Source organism: Muntiacus reevesi, chromosome 2 (assembly GCF_963930625.1).
Source record: "Muntiacus reevesi chromosome 2, mMunRee1.1, whole genome shotgun sequence".
Lineage (NCBI taxonomy): Eukaryota > Metazoa > Chordata > Mammalia > Artiodactyla > Cervidae > Muntiacus > Muntiacus reevesi.
The window spans coordinates 80,690,660-80,710,673 of NC_089250.1; the positions used below are offsets into that span (position 1 = coordinate 80,690,660).

At 45.8% G+C, this 20,014-nt stretch overlaps 1 protein-coding gene across 1 annotated transcript; it reads right to left on the minus strand.

Annotated features, from left to right (window-relative positions):
* Positions 1 to 13,347: 13,347 nt before the first annotated feature.
* On the minus strand, positions 13,348 to 19,203 carry CBLN4 (cerebellin 4 precursor). The gene is made up of 3 exons (XM_065919827.1): positions 18,913 to 19,203; positions 15,915 to 16,031; positions 13,348 to 13,680 (listed from the first exon to the last, which is right to left on the minus strand). The coding sequence occupies exons 1-3, from the start codon at positions 19,201 to 19,203 to the stop codon at positions 13,483 to 13,485; spliced, it is 606 nt and encodes a 201-aa protein (XP_065775899.1). The 3' UTR covers positions 13,348 to 13,482.
* Between the last annotated feature and the right edge of the window lie 811 nt (positions 19,204 to 20,014).

Genomic DNA, 20,014 nt, shown 5'->3' on the forward strand with positions numbered 1-20,014 from the left:
TCAAGAGAGAGCGGATATAGATAGATATAGATACACACACACGTAGCTAACTCACTTCATTGTCCAGCAGAAACCAACACAAGATTGTAAAGCAATTATGGAAAAGAAACTGCCTGACACGCAGCAAACCTAGCTCCCAGATCTTGGCTGCTATGTGTCCATATCCACAACAAGGAGTGAGAGGTTCAGAGAAAGGGCAGCTTCCTGGGCTGGGGAAGAAAATGTACAAAACCCTGGAACATCTTTTTGTGTAAGAATGTGCTCGGAAAATGACAGAAACGTGTTTTCAAAAAACTGAAACCAAACTGAGAGGGCTCCCCCAGACCACACACGTGTATGCTGAGTCATGTCCGACTCTTCGAAACGCCTTGGACTGTAGCCCACCAGGCTGCTCCGTCCATGGGATTCTCCAGGCAAGAGTACTGAGTGGGTGGCCGTTTACTACTCCAGGGGATCATCTTGACCCAGAGATTGACCCCAGTGTCTCCTGAGTCTCCAGCATTGCAGATGGATTCTTAACCAACTGCACTACCACACTGAGGACAATGTGAGAATTTAAATAAATAATGACAGTAATGGATTATAATCCAATGAATAAAGTAGGAAACCAGGAGACCATACAGACAGGCAGGCAGGCAGGCAAATAGTCCAGTGATAAATGGGATATTTACACAGTCTCAAAACTCCTACCTATGAAATACCTCTTAATTCCAATGAGGAAAAGAGTAACTAGAGGACGAGACTGGTAGACCCCACCATAATCTAACCATCAGAGGGAACATTATCAGTGACGGGATAGAGTTAAATTTCAAGGCAGCTTCACTTCTGGGATATCCCTGGTGAAGATGGTCACCCTGGATCCGATCATGGGGAGACATCAGACAATCCCAAAGTGAGAGACATGGTACAGACTAAAATACCGACCTGTCATCCTCAGAGGTGTGCAGGTCACAGGAGTCGGTCACAGACTGAGGCCACATCCTGAACTAAAGGCATCTGAAGGGACATGACCACAAAAAGCAACGTATGATTCTGACCTGGAAGCTTTCACCATAAAAGACACTTTCGGGCCAACTGGTGCAACTGGAGTAGAATCTGAGAATTATGAGTGGGCCTCCCAGGTGGCGTAGGCGGTAAAGAACCTGCCTGCCCATGCAGAAGACATAGAGACGCGGATTCGATCCTGGGTTGGGAAGATTCCCTGGAGGAGGGAATGGCAACCCACTCTAGTATGGGTTAGAGGATTCCAAAGACAGAGGAGCCTGGTGGGCTACAGTCCATGGGGTTGAAAACAGTTGAACATGACTAAAGCAACTCAGCACCAAACATGTGGTTGTATGATGATTATGTAGAATTGCTTCCTCGTTTGTGAGAAATATATACCACAGTATCTGGGGTGTGAGCAGACACACTTATCCTCAAATGGTTCCAGAAAAAAGATTTAGTCCTGTATGTGTGAATGCTGTAAGTTTTTATTGTCTCAAAATGACTCCAAAAACGCAAAGTTACACTACAAGGAATGAAAATGTATTAATACACTAAGAATGAGAAAGTTACAGATCTGAAAGTTTCAACTCCAAGTTTTAAAGTTTATTTTTATTGAGTTTCTAAGATTGGCCTCTAATGTTATGTAAGTTTCACGTGTACATTACATTCTTACGTCTGTGTGTCCTATAGCATGTCCACCACCACAAATTTAGTTTCCATCACCATCGAGTGGACCCCCCTTATCCATTTTACATGCTCCATTCCTTCATCCCACTGTTCTCTTTACAGGTGGCACTAGTGGTAAGGAATCTGCCTGTCAATGCAGGAGCTATGGGTTGGATCCCTGGGCCAGGAAGATCCCCTGGAAAAGGAAATGGCACCCACTGCAGTATTCTTACCTGGAAAATCCCATGGATAGAGGAACCAGATGGGCTACAGTCCACGGAGTCATAAAGAGTCAGACATGACTGAGCGGCTGAGCATAAACATACACAATCCCTTCCTCTATGGTAACCAGCACTCTGTTCTCTTTACCTCCCCATCTTTTTTATTATTAATATTTACTTTTTTAAAATTTCTGGCTGCATCCAGTCTTAGCTGGCAGCACGCAGGCTCTTCTGCTGGGCCTGCAGACTTCTTTCTAGCTGGAACGCGAGGGCTCAGTCGTCCTGCAGCATGTGGGATCTTGCTCCCCAGGCAGGGGTTGAACCGGTGTCCCCTGTGTTGGAAGGCAGGTTCGCAATCACTGGATCATCAGGGAAGTGCCTACCCATTTGTTCTTTAATGGTTTTGCATGTTCATTTGTTCATTTTTTATATTTCATATACGAGTGAAGTCATACAGTATTAGAAGATATTTGCAAATCACATATCCGATAAGGGGTTGGTTAATGTGCAAAATACAAAAAGAACTTGTAAAACTGAACAAAAACAACAAAAAACAAACAACCCAACAAAAAACTGGGCAAAGGAGATGAAGATATTTTTTCCCAAAGAAGACAATGACCAATTTTGTTTTTTTAAAAAAGGAATGCAGCATAAATTAACTACTTGTTATTGATCAGTCATTAAGTCATGTCTGACTCTTTGCAACCCCATGGACTGCAGCATACCAGACTTCCCTGTCCTACTATACTTCAATTTAAAATAAAATTTAAAAAAATGCAAGTACACACACAAGTCTACAATATTGATGGTGACCATCTTCAGGTGGAAAGATTGAGTCTTGAATTTTTGTTGCTATTGCTTCTTCAAATCATCTGAAATTCGCTAACAGGAGAACATATTCCTTTTGTGCTGAGGAAGTGTTGAAAAAAAGAGTTGACTGACTTGACCAATCCCAGCGCTCTTTTGGGTTCTCCCAGTATCTTGATTCTTCAGCCCCAGCTTTGCAGAGCTCAAGGATTCAGAGGCAGCAAAGTAGGGCACAGCAACCAAGAGACAGTGGAACTCCGCACGTCCAGAGGTTTGTTTAATCTCGTCCGTTGCTCAGAACCTCTCCAGAATCTCACCCAAACAACCAGCAGTGCTGGATACTGCCAGCGTCAATCACTGGTTTCCCAGGACAGCCCTCTGGGTGACTCTCGGAGCAATTTAAGACCTGCACATAATCAACATGGGGCTCCAGAGCACAGGAAGTCAGGAGGGGTGCTCCTTGGGCCTCTGCTCAGTCTGTTCCCCGGGGCTGAAGCCGGGGCTGTTAGCAAGCTGCCCTCTCCCCCATCACTCACACCCGGAGGATCGCTGGGGAGAGAGGCATCTGGCTGCTCCCCCAAAGCTGCAGAATGAAGCTTCCCTCCCCGGTCAGCATGATGCAGCCTCCACTGACAGCACTGCGACGAGATTTAATGAGTCCTATCAAATCTGGGACAGAGATTTTCATGAATTTTAAATAGAATGATGGGTTAAAGTCAACTTCTTGTTTGGGACTGAATGATGACAATATTTGAAAAGTCACTTCAGAGCATCTCTAATATCTAGCTGATTATTGCAGTCACCTGGGGAACCTGAAAAATAAGACAGATTTCTGGGCTCTAAAGCCCATCACATGGCCCCAGTAAGTCAGAGATGCTAGAGGACTTGGCAGGGAGAGTGAAATGATCCTTCTTTTTTCACCCTACACATGGCAGCATCCTTTGCAATTTTTTTAAGCAAACATGCATTCACTTGGTAATTCAGAAAACATAAGGAAGAAAAAATAAACCATCATGAAAATTATTCCAACAGATTTGACCTTTCAGGTGGGGAATTTAAGAGCAATCTCACACCCTGAAACTCATCTATTTGGCTGCCTTGAAAAGACAGTGGACAATGCAAGGTTAGTAATTCCTAATTTTAGTACCAGGAATAATCTTCTTCACATGAGCAAGGCACTTTATTTTTTACAGTGGCTCAAGTAGTAAAGAATCTGCCTGCAATGCAGGAGACATAGGAGATGCGAGTTCCATCCCCAGGAAGAGAAGATCCCCTGGAGAAGGAAATGGCAACCCACTCCAGTATTCTTGCCTGGGAAATCCCAGGGAGAGAGGAGCCTGATGGGCTACAGTCCATGGGATCACAAAGATTCCGACATGACTGAGCATGTGATGAATGGTGCATTTTTATTTAAATAATAATGCTCAACAGGTAATACAGAAACAACTAGCATCAGAATTCCCAGTGATACTGATCAAAGGTCCAGATTTCCTGGGCCCCACCTCCATGCTTATGGAACCAGAAATTCTGGGGATGGGGGACAATATTACAACATTTTAAACATGCATCCCAACTTGTGCAGAAGGAAATTCAAGAACACCTGGAGAGCATACCGACCCTTCACAGGCATGGCAAATAGGACCACTTACTTGCCCAAGGTCACATGGGGTGAACTGGGAGATGCTTCCCGCTACCCCACTTTCCAAGAAACTGCAAAATCACAGGGTGGCACAACTGCCCATGAGTTTGCTGGAATCAGATCCTGTAAAGTTTCCCTAGCTCACACGGAAGTTTCTTCCAAGTGACAGAGACCAAGCATCTGATGAGGAAGACAAACGATAAGGAAGCTCTTTCCCCCCAACACAGCATGAGCCAGATTCTTCCAGAAATTATACTCCGCTTGGACTATGAGGAAGTCTTTTCAGATGCACCATGGGGAATGTTTTCTGGAAGGTGGGTTCTCCAAGGTGACCTAACCCCTCATGAGGTGAGTTCTGGGAGACCAAACTCAACAGGAAGATGAGATGTGCGTGCACTTGGCAGGAAGCATGGCGGCAAGTCGTGCAGCTTAGGAATGGGTCAGGACCGCAGGAACACGGGCGCCTAGCCGCCCGACCCACAGCCGGGACCGCATGCGCCAGGCAGGCGGCTGCCTGCGTGGTCACGAGCCAGTGCAGCAGAAGAATATTTGGACAAAATAAAATGCTCCGACTTCCCTCCCCCAGTTACACACCAATTAAAAATAAATAAAAAGAAGAAGAAAAGAAATCACCTGCCAACCTTGTAGGACCTCAGCCACCACCAACTTGAAGCTGTGACTGAGGTGGCTCTCCCCACCCACAGTTTATCAGACCTCAGACCTACTGTCCTGATCCGCAGAGAGAGACATTTTCCACCAGCCAGACCAGATTTGGGGATGGGGGTGGGGTCCTGGAGGCAGAAACACAGTGAAATTATAGAAGATTTTTGAAGAACAGTTTTCCTCGAAAACCTACATGTATAGATTCATAGCTAACCTGCTAAGCTTTTCAGGAAGCTGTGCGCTAGTTCACAAGAAGCAGATAAAGTTTCCTTCACCTTCCAGCTCCAGGGTCACTGGGGATTTTTCACAAACTGGGTGGAACCAGACACCCGAGCTCCGAACAGTGAGCTCTGAAGGATAATGAATCACCTGACCAGGGTACACAGGCCTCAGGCCCCAGCGAACCATAACCAAAGACATTATTTTTTTTTGGGGGGGGGGTCATTTATCTTAAAAACTTATTTTATATTGGAGTATAACAAAATAACAATGTTGTGACAGTTTCAGGTAAAGAGCAGAGTGGTATACATTTATCCATCCGCCCCCAAACAGGCCATCACAGAACATGGAGCAGAGTTTCCTGTGCTATACAGTAGGTCCTTGTTGACTATCCATTTTAAATACAGCAGTTAAAGTCACATTTTGAGGAAAAATAGAGTTTGGAGGAATTGCTGCTACTGTAATAAATAATTACAATAATCAATTTATCATTAAACCACTAAATCTCTTTATAACAAGATATCTAAGCCTGAACAGATGATCTGCTTATATTTTAACCAAAATAAAGTTCCAAAAGAAATACAAATCTTTTCTATGGTATTCCTTAAAAAAACAGTCTAAGATATTTATTTTGGGGGCAAAAAGAAAGTTTAGGAATGTCTCCTCTTTGTGATGGCTCTGTTGTTGTTCAGTTGTGTCCGACTCTTTGCCATCCTATGGACTGCAGCACGCCAGGCCTCCGTCCTTTGCTATCTCCCAGAGCTTGCTCAAGTTCTGTCCATTGAGTTGGTGATGCTATCTAGCCATCCCATCCTCTGCCACCCCCTTCTTTTGCCTTCAATCTTTCCCAGCATTGGGACAAAACATTCTTTAGAAATAAGAAATGACAGAGAAGATTTAGGAAAGGGAGTCTCTCTCTTCTACCACTAACCTGTGAGGCACTTTTCTGCAAAGTAGGCAAAGAAATTTTTTTTAAATCTTCTTTTTTGTTGATATCTATTTTTATTCTCTTTTTAAAAAAATTTAAAAAATTTAAATTGGACTATAGTTGATTTACAATGTTGTGGTAGGTTCAGGTATGCAGCAAAGTGATTCAGCTATACACATACATGAATCTATTCTTTTTCACATTCTTAACCCTAACCTTTATAAGTTAACACAAAATACTGAATATAGTTCCTTGTGCTATACATTCAGCCTTTGTTGGTTTTCTGTTTTATTCATAGCATTGTATATATGTTAATTCCAAGCTCCTAATTTATTTCTGCCCATACCTATTTTTGAAGGAAAGGAAATTTTTTTTAACCAAAGATACTTTCATCAGAAGGTTGTCATAGTACGTTTGTTAGAATATGACAGTTTACTGTCTTCTGCTAGAAAATTACAGAAATATAAAAGTAATTCTTTGATGTCTATGACAGATGTGGCACACTCCTGCAATAGTACAGTATACAACCCCCACAACTGTACATGGGCAGCCCTGTATCATTCTTCATCATTTTAATAGCATTTGACCTCGAAAGAATATTATAGTGAAAGCAGTGAGGAGGTCACATACAGTAGGTTACTGTTTCAAAGCTCTTAGATTGTTGGACTCAGCAAACATGAACCCCACACTCTGCTTTTCAGACTACAGGATTTCCACCCAGAAAGTGAAGCAGCATTCACAAAGAGGTCTGCAACTTGTAGCAATGATGAAGGGCAGATTCAGCATTCATAGAATATGTGGCATGCAGCAGGTGCACAAGAAGATGTGATTGTTTACTGAGTAGAAAATGGATGTGCTCAAACCCCAAGAGAAGGCCCCTGCCTTATTTCCTAACAAACGTGGCCTTTCTCAGAAAATCATGGAAGACTTTTGTGATTCTCGCCAACATCAACACGTGGCATTGTGCCAACTTCTAGTAGTAAGGGAGGATCTGGTATTTTTTCATTTTAAAAAATCAGTTCAATCAAGGAAAAGGCAATTTTGCAAACTAGGACTTTTTAATGGCTCTTACAGATTCCATAACCTGAAGCTCCAATACTTTTGCCACCTGATGTGAAGAGTCAACTCACTGGAAAAGAACCCGATGCTGGGAAAGATTGAGGGCAGGAGGAAAAGGGGACGACAGAGGATGAGAGGGTTGGATGGCATCACCAACTCAATGGACATGGGTTTGAGCAAGCTCCAGGAGATGGTGAAGGACAGGGAAGCCTGGCGTGCTGCAGTTCATGAGATCACAAAGAGTCAGACACAACAGAGCAACTGAATAGCAAATGGATCCTATAGTTTCCTTTACGAATACTCATAAAATACTGTCTCATATTCTCACAAGTGGGTAAAAGGACAAAGTCCTAGGTCCCCAGAGATGAGCCCCAGGTGCTTCTAAAGGTTGAAGCCCCGCAGGGCCTCCGGTTCTGAGGTTGAATCCTTAGGCAGAGGGAGCTGGACATGGCTTCCTTCCAAGTCTGGACACAGTGCCCATGAATTACAGAAAGCGGGTTTCTCCTCTCCGCAGAGAGAGGGCACCAGACTATTCCAGCAGCATTTCCCTCCCAATCAAGCTAATGGAGAAACAGAAGGGCAGAACCCAGTACACGTTCTGACACTGCCCGAGGTTCAGAAAGTCACGCTGATGTAAAGGGGCTGGGATCTTCACAACAGAATCCTTTTACCTGCAGAGAACTCGCCTTGGCACCCAGAGAGAGAGGAGGAAAAACATAACACTTGAACAGAAACCAGGATCGATTTCTCTCCTTCCCACTTGATTGTCATGTCAGAAGCAAAGAGATTTTACCATTTGTTTTTTCTTGGGTTTGGATTGAATTTGTTTTTATCCTTGCACATTACTTTGACCACATGCTTCTTATGCCTGGAGTTGCTGGGGGGTTTTTTTTGTTTTGTTTTTTTAACTGTGACTGGGGTGTGGTGAGAGAAAAAACATGATACCTTTTCACTGCAGTGTTAAAAAACGCTCACACTCAAAGTGAAAGCCAAGCTATTTTTAAATGAAACACTCATGACTGCATGTGTTTCTAAATAGCGAAGGAACTGAGAAGAAAAGAGCTGTACACAACTCACAAAGGAAGCTGGGTCCGTTCGTGTAAACTCAGAACAGTGATCAAAGCCCCCTGACCCCAGCCCGAGGGCAGAATCACTCTATTGAAAACAGGAGAACCATCCAGTCAGAACAGTGGGCTGCAGACTACAAAACGAGGAAAAATTGTGTTGTTTCACTCAGGGCCTAAAGGTACCTCCTGACCTGAGGATTTAGTGGAGATGCAGCCCTTAAATTCCGTAGCCGAAGGTAACAGCCCTCTTTCTCGTGTGGTAACGCCCTAGCCCAGATGATAAAGCCGTATCCCTGCCAGGGGATGGCCATTTCCACACACAGACACCAGAACCCGTTTTCAGCTTGATGAGCTGCAGCCTCGCTGAATGCCCAGGTCAGTGGGCTCCCCCGACTTCCAGAAATGGGCGGCAGGCCTGCTCTTGCTTGCATCATTCCCTTCCCTCAGGAAGGCTAGGAAAGAAACCCACCAACAGACAGATCATTTCAAGACATGTTTTCCTCTTGTCCCTAAGGAAAAGAAAGGAACGCAAAAATAGCGACCGCCTGCATTCATCACCCTGCATTTTCTTCCCCCTATTGATCGTACCCTGACATCCAAGCTGAAACACGACAACACAGCAAAGGAAAGCAGAGAGAAAAAAACAAAACCCTAACCAGAGAGACACGCCCTCAACTCTCAGGCGGGAGAGTCGCTTTTCCGAGTCCCTCATCCTCCCAGGGACCAGCAGACCGAACCCTCGGGGTTTCCTGAAAAGCCCAGCCCCTGGAAAGTCAGGGGTCGACATTCATGTTCTCAAGGTAACCCCGTGGGAAATAAAGACTTCCTTAGCTCAGTGCCTATGATGATCCACTTCCTCCACTAAATAAATATCAACAATTAGACCAAAAAATTGTTGAGAAAGTCTTCTACCCTTGGATGGATTTTAAACGTCCTTTCCAGCCTCCTAGAAATTGCTCGCATCTTGGATCCTCCTGAGTGTATTCCCCCATTCTCTCTCTCTCACACACACTTTATTAAGCGGAGCACTGTCTTCTGAAGCCAAATGCCAAGTGCACTGAGACGCAGGCCCTACAGTCGCTGGAGAAGGAGCGCTTCAGCCATACCATAAAGAAACTCAAGCTGTCACTACACCTTTATTTCAGGAGAAATGCTGACGAAATGAGGCCCATCACCGTTTCTTTCCCCACAAGGCGCCGCTTCGAGGTGACTCACCTCCGCCTCAGGCCGGGTCTCCCCCCGCTCCTCGAGGTGTGGTCCCCCGCAGCCCTTCCACGGCCCTCTCGGCCCAGCGCGGGGTCTCCGCGGCCCAGCCCACAGCCCCGGCCTTCTCGGCCCAGCGCGGGGTCTCCGCGGCCCAGCCCACAGCCCCGGCCTTCTCGGCCCAGCGCGGGGTCTCGGGCTGACTGCGCGCAGGCCTCGTGCTCCCTGCCCCGGGCTCCCCGCGTTAGAACAGGGAGGATCGTAAAAGTGCTTGGACTCGAGGATCACTGCAAAGAAACACCTGCACCGGAATGGGTTGAGGCTGTAAGGATCACCTGGGGATCTGGTTCAACTGTCTGAAGCCCAGACGCTATTCTGGTGCAGGCGGTCTTCGGGTTTTCTTTCAAGATACAGCCTGGTAAGCTCTACTGTGTCCGGGAACCGTGCGGGTGGGAGGGGCAGAAGACCTTGCTAAAGATGCAGACGCTGATTCAGCAGGTCTGGGGGAGCCTGAACCCTCCCTGGGTTTCTAAGAAGCCTCTGTGAAAAGCGCGCTATTGGTCCACAGAAATACACTTAATTTTAGCTTTTTATTTTGTATTGGGATACAGCTGATTAACAGACAGAGCTGTGACAGTTTCAAGTGAACAGAGAAGGGACTCAGCCAGGCATGTGCATGTACCCGTTCTCCTCCAAACTCCTCTCCCTCCAGGCTGCCGCAGAACTGAGCAGCGCTCCCTGCGGTCTGCAGACACAGGGTTTAAGCAGTGAAGGTGGACTGGTAAAGCCCACGACCCTCAGTCAGAAGAGGAAGTGGACCACACTTCTAGACTTCTGTTGTTCCTTGTGAGGTTTCTAGCTGTGTTTACTGTCTAGGGAGCTCTAAAAAGAGCAGCTGTCACCACTTCTATAAACTAAGTACCTAGCAAAGCATGTAACACATTATAAGGATAGTTTAAACAATATTGGTTGAAGATATTTGTTCCAAGAGTAAAAGCAGTAACTTGCTAAAGAAAAAAGAGACACTCAGCTATCCAGGTATCTAGAAACCAAAAAGAATGGGGGAAACAGCTGTAAATCCAAAAATGGAAAACAAGAAAGAATTAAAACAAAATTTTAACAAGATAACCAGGCTCTGAGTCCAAGACCACAAGGAACCCCCCAAAAGCATGTGGAATCAAGGAAATCCTATGCACAAGCTCCTTTCCTTCAGTTTCATTTTCTTCGGATTCTATCTTGGGAAAATGCTTGCTACAGAAAACTGCTTGCTTTTGCTGATCAATAGATCAAGGAACAGTCAAAGGAGATAAGGATCATCTAGGAAGGGAGTGCACTTGCATTAATAAATTCGGACAGGCCAATGTGAACACTGCTCAATTACCATTTCTGTGGACCGAGCAATTTCTGAAAAGTATTTTCAAGCCTAAGGAGCATCTGGCTCCATTTATGGGAATATTCTGACGCCACTGCCTCCCGATTTTCTCCCGGCCCACTCACTCCTCTTCCTTTTACCGTTCCAATCTTAATACCCTCCCTACTGCCCTGCTTGGCCTGTGTGCCTGCTGCAAGCTAAGTCACTTCAGCGTGTCTGACTCTTTGCGACCCCATGGACTATATATAGCCCGCCAGGCTCTTCTGTTCATGGGATTCTCCAGGCAAGAATACTGGAGTGGGTTGCCATGCCCTCCTCCAGGGGATCTTCCCAATCCAGGGATCAAACCCAGGTCTCCCGCATTGCAGGTGGATTCTTAACCATCCGAGCCACCAGGGAAGCCCTTAGGAATTCAAGTCAAACCATTTGCCAGTGTTCTTCTAGGTTCAGAAAAATAAGGGCAAGCCCCAAAGCTTGGCCATAAGTCAGTTTATAATAGATCCTCTACATCAGTCTACTTTGCTAAGCACCAAACTTCCTCTGTCTTATCATAGGTATCTCTTGGAAATTCCCAATACTCTTAAGCCATTTTGCCAAAACAGTGACTAACAGCATATTTATTCAAGTACAGTTCACCCTTTTGCAATGTAGAGACACAAACCCTGCACACAGAGAGCTGTGGGGAAGGTCACGTGAGACCAAGCACATTTGCAGAGGATGCAGTTTAGGTGAAAGTCCCATGTGCAAGGCTGTTTCCCACGTTACACAGTCACAGAGGAGGGAAGATCTTTGACAGAATGCCAGCTGGGGGATAACTTGCCAAGCAAACATTGCGATCCACTGCCAACATCTCCAGATAACTCTTCTCAGAAAGAGAATCTCTTCCTGTGATGAACCAATATTTTGACGTGGTGATTAATCACAATTATACTGGGAGAGCTGCCTGCAGGTCTCCTCCCACAGAATCCTACAAGAGCCTCCCCAATGCCACAGGCTACAAAAGGGCGCACCCAAATTTGTTTTAATTGACAACTGACCAGGAAATTGAGCCAAATCTCCAGAGGAGACATCTGTCATTATAGTTTCTCCTAAAAAGAAATGGGGCTTCTGCTTGCCCATTAGTGCTGAGTAAAGGGCAGAACTCTTCCTCAAGTCTTTTGTTTGAAAATATTGATCTTTATTTGCATCATCACTCATTCATTCACTGAGCCCTTCACGATGCTTCAGTGTATCTTTTAAAACTTAACTTCCTAACAGTAAGTTATTCTGAAAGGAGATTTTACTAAGTTCATTGATCCTCTTTTGCCAAGCTCGCAACTCCTGAATCTGGACAAATTAAACATGGTAAAGATTTCCTATGCCAGTTGAGGGACATTCTCTAGAAATCCAGAAAGCTTTTCTTCAGCTCCAAGACCAAGAAATGAGAGAAAGAAAGAAAGGACAGGGGTGAGGGAGGGAGAGAGGGTTGGTAAGAGAGAGGGAATAAATCATGTAAGATCCATATTTCCAAAACTGAAAGGACCAAACAATTCAACTAACATATATTAATCTTTATTCTGTAACAGAGACATAAATAATTTTATGAATTCATATGACCTGTACAAAAGACAAAATAAGATATTACACTAAGTTCAGATATGGAATATTTGGATTTACTATTAGCTGAACAGATAAATCTAAACAATCTTAGGAGTTAAGGCAAAAACCAGATGATACTTCAAACACAACAGAAGGTTTGAAAAATGGGTATAATTAAAAACAAGGGCATCCCATCTCCAGTTAATAAAGTAGTCATGTCTGAGGAAAAAAAAATCCCTTAGGTTTTAATAAAGTGGCTATTATCAATCATGTTAATTAAAATGAGCAATAAAGTATAAGATTTCCCATGGAGGAGAGCTGTTTTGTGCAGGTTTGAGGATTGAGCACTGACGAATTCAGATATGCAACTTTTTCTGTGTTAGATTTATGATCTATTCTTCCTACTAGAAAATATAATTTGGAAAATATGACTCTTTCACATATATAATTAAAATACAACTATGAAGCATTCTTTTTTTTTTTTTTTTTAAGGGAGGTTGTGTGGGTGATCTCATAGAGTAAATTTGCGGGCAAGTCATTACCCTATTTGTCGAGAAGACACAGAGTCAGAAATTACCTTAAGAGAACCAAACAAACTAATCTCAAAGGAATAAAAACAAGTGTAACCAGTATATGGACACAGCACACAATTCTTTGGCAGGATCACATGAATTGTTGATTGAAGTCAGAACTTTATATATAGAGTTCTCTAATTATCAGACCTGGTTGCCAGTCTTTGAAAACTAACTAAATAAAATATCACATCTGCAACAAATTCAGTGATTCTAGGAAATTAAACTCAGAATAAACCTTGCAGACAGCTTTGAATTGTTACACTGAAGCATAGATGGGTATCAACTGTGTTGAGTCCCAATCCGAGTACACTGAAACACACACAAAAATAATCTGTGGAGCTCGGTACTGGTTCAGACAGGCCTAGCATCCTTACAGAGAATCCACATTCGCCCATGAGAAACCAGTGAAAGACATGAATCCCGTGAAGCGGAAGTGATCCTTGGGAAGTCAGGGGCGGGCCGCCCCTCCCCGGACGAGCATCACGGAGACCTCGAATCCTATAGGGGGAACACCAGGAAGCCAGAGAACGTGGAGTACTGCCAGCCTCCGACCAAGTTACCTTTCTCCAGTTTTAGGTAAACCTTATCCTCCTTATCCAGGTAGAGCAGGACCCCGTTCGTGGCAGCCTCACGTGTCACGTCTTTATCACCGGCGAAAGCAGATATGACTGGTTTTCCGTTTAACATCAGGTTAACCTATAAGGAACAAAACAAGACACCGAAGAGCTCTCTCTAAAGTCAAGTGAATGAATGAATGAAACAGATTCTCCGTTATAGAGAACCAACTAGGGTTACCAGCGAGGGGAAGGAAGGGGGAAGGAAAGACAGGGGGAGGGGATTAGGAGGTAACACTGGCTGTGTAGCAAATGAGCAGGCTCCAAGGGTACATGTGTACAGCACAGGGAGACACAGTCATTATTTTATAATCGCTTTAAATGGAGTGTAATCTATAAAAATATTGAATCGCTATGTTGTTCACCTGAAACTAACAATATTGCGAATCAACTATTCTGCAATAGAAAAAAAGAAACAAGGAAAAGAAGGGAGGGGGGGAGTGGGAGGGAAGGAAGGAAGAAAGAAAGTATCTTTCTACAAAACATCTACAAGGGTCCAGGGTCAAGGGAGGAAGTCATGTCTAAGATGATCAACCTGGTAACGTATCTGATGTCCAGTGAATACATCCCTTTCCTTTCAAATTAGCTAGCTGTGACGGCTAGGCTTAGTGTGATCTTACTGAGCTGATCTTTTTAACTTGAAAAAAATTAATTTCTCCCACAAAAATTTCCTTAAATGCTCACAGAACATCACCATCCATAGAGAAAAATCGAGCCATGTGAAACCTGACTTCCCCTCAGGACATAAATCAGGCCTCCTACTTTATTCATCTCTCATATTCAACAGCAAGTTTTCGGTGAGGACACATGCCTGTGGCTTCCCAGTGCATTAGTGAGAATAACCCCGCCCTTTGCTCTGAGAAATTCGGGAACAGCAAGGCTCTACTAACATCTCTGCAGGTTGACTGTGCAGCTGAGACATGCATAGTGCTAGATAAACATCAGCTGAAATTATAGAATGAGTGTCCACTGGGATTTCTCTTGTGTTTTCCCTGATAGGAAATGTACACTAAAAATAATAATCCCTACTACCACTGAAGATTTTAATGATGGATAATTAGCAACAAATCAAATTTATTACCTTCACTCCATAGTAAAATTTTGATTATAGTCTGTCAAATATTACCTAAATTTCTAAATATTGGAGTTTGGGAAAAGCTTTTCCATGGGAGTAAATTTGTTTACTAGATATTCATTCCTTTTATGTCAAAAATTAATATTGAATAAATTATGAGGCTGATGAATTTATCCATTCACTAAGATATGTAAAAGTGATAGATGTGTAATCTAACATTCATCTGGACACGATGTGACTCAGTGGTAAAGAATCTGCCTGCAATGCAGGAGACGTGGGTTCGATCCCGGGGTTGGGAAGATCCCCTGGAGAATGAAATGGCAACTCACTCCAGTATTCTTGCCTGGAGAATCCTATGGACAGAGGAGCCTGGCAGGCTATAGTCCATGGGGTCACAAGAGTTCATACACAACTTAGCAACTAAACCACCATCACCAATATACAATACAAACATTGAACAGATAATTTAAAAAGTATCCCAGAATTCCATAGACATATACTGGTATTACTGAGTGTCCACATATTTGAATATTATAGGAATTAGCTCCATCATTGTACTTGAGTGTGAGTTCAAGCTTGTTCCTTAGAAAGCACAGCACAAAATATATTAACTGCGGAATTGCAATTGGTAAGAATTCACTAATTTCAGAGTAACTGAGGATAAACTACTTAGAAGATAAACGTAACATATCCTTTCTTTAAAAGTATATTGAATAATTGTTCCTTCAGCAATTTATTTTCTCTTAGTTGTTAACTGCAGTTCATAATTTTTAACAATGACAGCAAATTTGTTTTATTTATTTAGTAGGTACTTGTAAAACTCTGATAGTCTTAGTATTTTTTGTTGTTGTTGTTAAAAATTCACGTAATTTTTGCACATGCATTACAAGCAACCAAGGTCTTATAAAGAGATTTGTGCCACTGAATTTTTACTATTTCCTTCCTTCCTCCCTATTTTCTTTCTTAACAAAGAAAAGTAGCTTTAAAAACTATGCTTTTTAAGTGATTGGTTGTTATTAAGGTAATAAGTTCAACTGTGTATTTTTCTATATGCTTCTTGTCACATATTTTTCTACATGCTTCTATGCTTCATAGAAGGCGTTACTGGAAATTACATGTTTTAAAAATAAACTACTATGAAGATGGCTATTTTTACAATGATAACACATAAATACTTAAATACATAGCCCCTTATAGATAAACAGTGTCATTTCAGAGAGGGAACAGGTCAAAAGACATACCTGTATTGTTTGGCTCTGGTATACTTTAATTACGTGAAAACTGAAACTGTAAATTCCTTTTCTGGGTGCTACAAAGACAGACTCCAGGGTGAAAAAATTACCCACGTTTACTAGAATCTACAAATAAAAAGAATAAACACAGTCAACTATTACAATACTCTCTGTAAGTAAAATCAGCGTTCTTCCTTCCCTTTTCTTTTCCTTCCTATTTTCTTTCTTAACAAAGAAAGCTAGCTTTAAAAAACCACAGAAAATAAAACATGGAGTTATATTCCCTTTTTCTTTAGTGACTTGGAAAACAGATTCGTATGTTGGAAGGTTGGTCTTTTTAATGTTAGAAGAAAAAAATAAAGTCAGAGCTTTGTGTTCATGCCTCGATTTCCAGCAAGGCCGGCTGGCTTTGAACATGTGGGGCTTATAAATACTGGCTGTACCTTCAGAGTCAGAAAAAGGCATCAGCCCCACGTCCACATGCCCACCCTCTGGAGCCTTCACATGTCCAGAGATGGCGTTCCCAGGCCAGCCAATCGCATCCAGGCTCTCTACAGGCCCTCCTGGATGCGCGCACAGAGGTCTGGATGCCCCTCCACCAGGCGGCGTGATCCGTGACACTGAACATCTGGTGCCCGAGTAATGAGAATGCCTGGCCCTCCTCTGAGCCTCTGCCAAGCCTCAGCTCAGATCCACGGCCATGCGTTCCCTTCCTATGCCACCCAGGTCTTAACTGTAAATATTTTGGCCATGATGGAGCCTTTGCAGGCTGCCAAGGAGTAGAGACTGTGAAACAGGTGGCATTCTCTGTTCTCCCCAGTGTTAGTCAGCGTCCGTGCCCTGATCAATTGCCTGCTGTTTGTTTAAAAGTTCAAGGAACAAAAAGGAAGACCGAAATAAAGTGCTGGTTCCCAAGAAAAGAGCAGTGCATTCTGTATTCTGAGATGTTCAGCTTAGTTCTACTGATTATGAAATTAACTCTGCATTTCAAGAGATGACCTCTTAAACTAAATGCCACATGTGACAGAGTGAGAGAATGTGTGTGTGTGTGTGTGTGTGTGTACTGGGGATGGGGGTAGCAGGCAGGGTGTAACTAAGGTTTCTTCCATTTCTCTCCCAGAAATAAATCTAGAAGTGGCATTCAGAAAAATTAGATGTCCTTAGAAAAATACATTTCCCTCATATCAATGGCAATTCGCTACTGTTTCTTTTAAACACCACATTCAGGCTAATATTAAGCCCTTTGCATAATTCCCTAGGCATACTATTACCTGTGAGCAATGCATCAGAATATGGTGACGGTCAGGTAGATGTACCATGCTCAACCCCCAACTTAAAATGCATATGTGTATATCATTTTATTCTGCGATTACTCCTTTTTCCAAGTAAGCATCAGATTTCTTTCTCTGACCCTATGATCGACGGTCTTTCAGCAACAGATCACCAGCTATGCAATACTTCCCAACAGAGGTTTTACAAAGATTTCTTTAAGCACATTTAAAATAATTTGAGGTACTTAGCAGGTACTTCCTGTATCAGAAGACACAAGTAGCATAATTCATTAGCAATAATGGAGCTAGCTGATTAGCGTTGACTACACATAAGGCTGAATGTTGACTGTACATTGTAATTAGAGCGCCCAGGCACCTCGAGATTTATTACCAAATATGTCTTATTGTCTCTAAGATGCAAGAGGACCCAGAACAGGAGAGCAAACCCTTCTCCTCTTCTAAATGACAGAAAGGTCACTGAACATAATGCACTGTACAGAGGACAGTGCAGGGTCCACAGTATTTAATTAATGCACTGAAATACAGACCAGGGGTCGTGCTAGACTTTATTTCCATCAAGATGAAAAATACTGCACCAAAACCCAAAGGGGTTGCTTAATTCTTTTAAAATGATGGCTATTCCATAGGAAGCCCCAGAGAGGCATTCTCTGTCTTTGACCAGCCGGAGAGTACATTACTTAGTAACAATTAAGTAAGGAAGAGAAATGTCACCTCACCGCTCCCCAGGCACGTCCTGCAGGGCCACTTAACCCACGCCCGTGCCCATGAGGCGAGCCACTGCGAACCACACACACAGGACTTCGGAATTTAAAGGACTCCAGGCGCAGCAGAGGCTGAAATGATCAGCCTGGAGTCTGTTTTCAGTTTTAAGACTCCTTCCTCAGCCGATATCCTGGGGTTTCTCAGCAGCTAGACCCCGAGCTCCGACCGCGAAGATGGCCATCAGTCGCTCCCTGTCCCCTGCCCTCAGCCCCCAGCCCTCTCTCCCCACTCCTTCCCGGGTCTCTGAAAGGGCGGGAGCGGGGGACGGGAAAGGCTTCCCGGCGCTTCCCCACAGGAGCTCAGCGCCGCTGCCCACTGCTTCTCTCCTCCTCTCAACTTTTCTCCAAGTAGCGGGGCTTTCTGCGGCAGCCGCGCCTCGGACCGAACAGGGGGCGAGATCTGACCCGGGCCCCCGCTGCCGCCTCCGCAGCCCCCTGCGGGGTCTGCGCAGAGTGTGGACCCCTACCAACCCACCCCGCCCAGGGCTCCCTCTAGGGAGAAGTTTCTCCATCCGGGAGGTACACTATCATCTGTTCGGCCCTGCAAAGAGTCCCCTGCCTGCCGGGGGACTGCCTCCGCGGCCACCGCCGAGGAGTGGAGGCTGGGCGCCAGGCTCGCGCCGAGAGACGGCGAGGTGCAGGGACCAGGACCCGCTAGCTCTGGCAGACCTGTTGCTGCTCAGCATGTGCCAAGCTCTCCCTGCGGCTCTGCGGTGCCAGCCCTCTCCCATCGCCCCAGCAGTTCTCCGAGGCCGGGAGGGAGTGGTGGCGGGCTGGGGCGGGGGAGACCTCAGAAGTTTCAGATCCCAACGCACGGAGACGCCAGTGCAGACCAGGCTCCCTGCACCGCAATCAGGGCGGCTCGGCCTGAGCAGACGACCCGGGGCTCAGCCGCCTGCACGTCGCCCCTCCCGCTACCCGAGCCCTGGTCTCCCGCGCCCCCGGGGCTCTGACCTGGTCGAAGTAAATGATGCGCGTCTTGTTGCTCATCTCAGACGGCTCGTGGTTGGTACTGCGCACCGCCGAGAAGGCGACCTTGGAGTTGGCCGCCCGGACCGAGATCCCCAGGGGCGAGGAGGAGGAGCCCTTGGAGTCCGTGGCCGGGTTCGAGTCGCACACCACGAGGCACTTGCCCTCCAGCACGATGGGCTCCGTGTCGTTCTGCGCCCAGACGCGCAGCCCCGGCAGGGTGAGGGCCAGCAGCAGCGCCGGCAGGGCGGCCGGCGCCCGACGCCCGGGGCCCATGGCGAGCGAGGCTGGGGGGCGCCGCAGCCCGCCGGCGTTCCCTCGCGCCCGTGTGGCCTCCTCCCCGGGACCCCGGCGCTGGGGACGGTGCGGGCGGCTAGATGCACCACGCGGCGGGGCCGGCGGCGGCGCGCACACCTCCGGCAGCTCCGTGGTTTGAAGTCAGAGTTCCCCCTCGCGCTGTCTCGCTGGCTCTGCTAGCTTCCTCCTTTAAGGAGCTCATGCAGAACCCCCTCCCCCGCCCTCCTCCGCCCGAGATCAACCCTGCCTGGGACCCCCGCACCCACCCTTGTTCCTAGACATCTAAGTCGCCGAACCCTCCCGTTCACCCCTCAAAGAGGAAAATGATCAGAAATCCTCACCCCAAACCTAAGCTCCCCCAGGTGAAGCGCGCAGCAGGAAAAACCAAGGGGACTCCGAGAATCCCCGCGGATGCTGGGGGCCGGTCGGGGCCAGGGTCGTCCCAGTTCGTCTCTGGCTGGCGGCGGGGACGGATTACAGAAGCCGAAGGTGTTTCCCGGAGCGGGAAGAACCCGCGGCTGTGTTCATGGCCAGGTCTCTAGCGACTCTCGATCTCGCTTGGTCAAAAAATTCCCCAGAGCTTGGCGTCTCTCGGAAGGCGGCAGGGCGACAAAGGCTAGCCGGGTCCTCAGCAAGGAGGCAAAAATCCGTGGGATCCGCTGCACGGCGACGGGCGGCTGGCCCCGGAGCCCTCGCCCGCCGCCGCCGCGCGCCGCGAGCCCCCGCGCACAACTTTCCGTGTCCTCGCGCAACCGGGGGGCGCGAGGCGGGCACACGCGCGCTATTTATA

Bases quoted from the DNA above. Each gene is read 5' to 3' on its own strand.
- CBLN4 (XM_065919827.1), bottom strand. From the start codon at position 19,203: ATGGGCCCCGGGCGTCGGGCGCCGGCCGCCCTGCCGGCGCTGCTGCTG. The intron at 16,032-18,912 runs GTCAGAGCCCCG...TTTTATTTGTAG, and splicing joins GCATCATTTACTTCGACCAG to ATTCTAGTAAACGTGGGTAA. The intron at 13,681-15,914 runs GTATGTCTTTTG...TGTTCCTTATAG, and splicing joins ACCAGAGCCAAACAATACAG to GTTAACCTGATGTTAAACGG.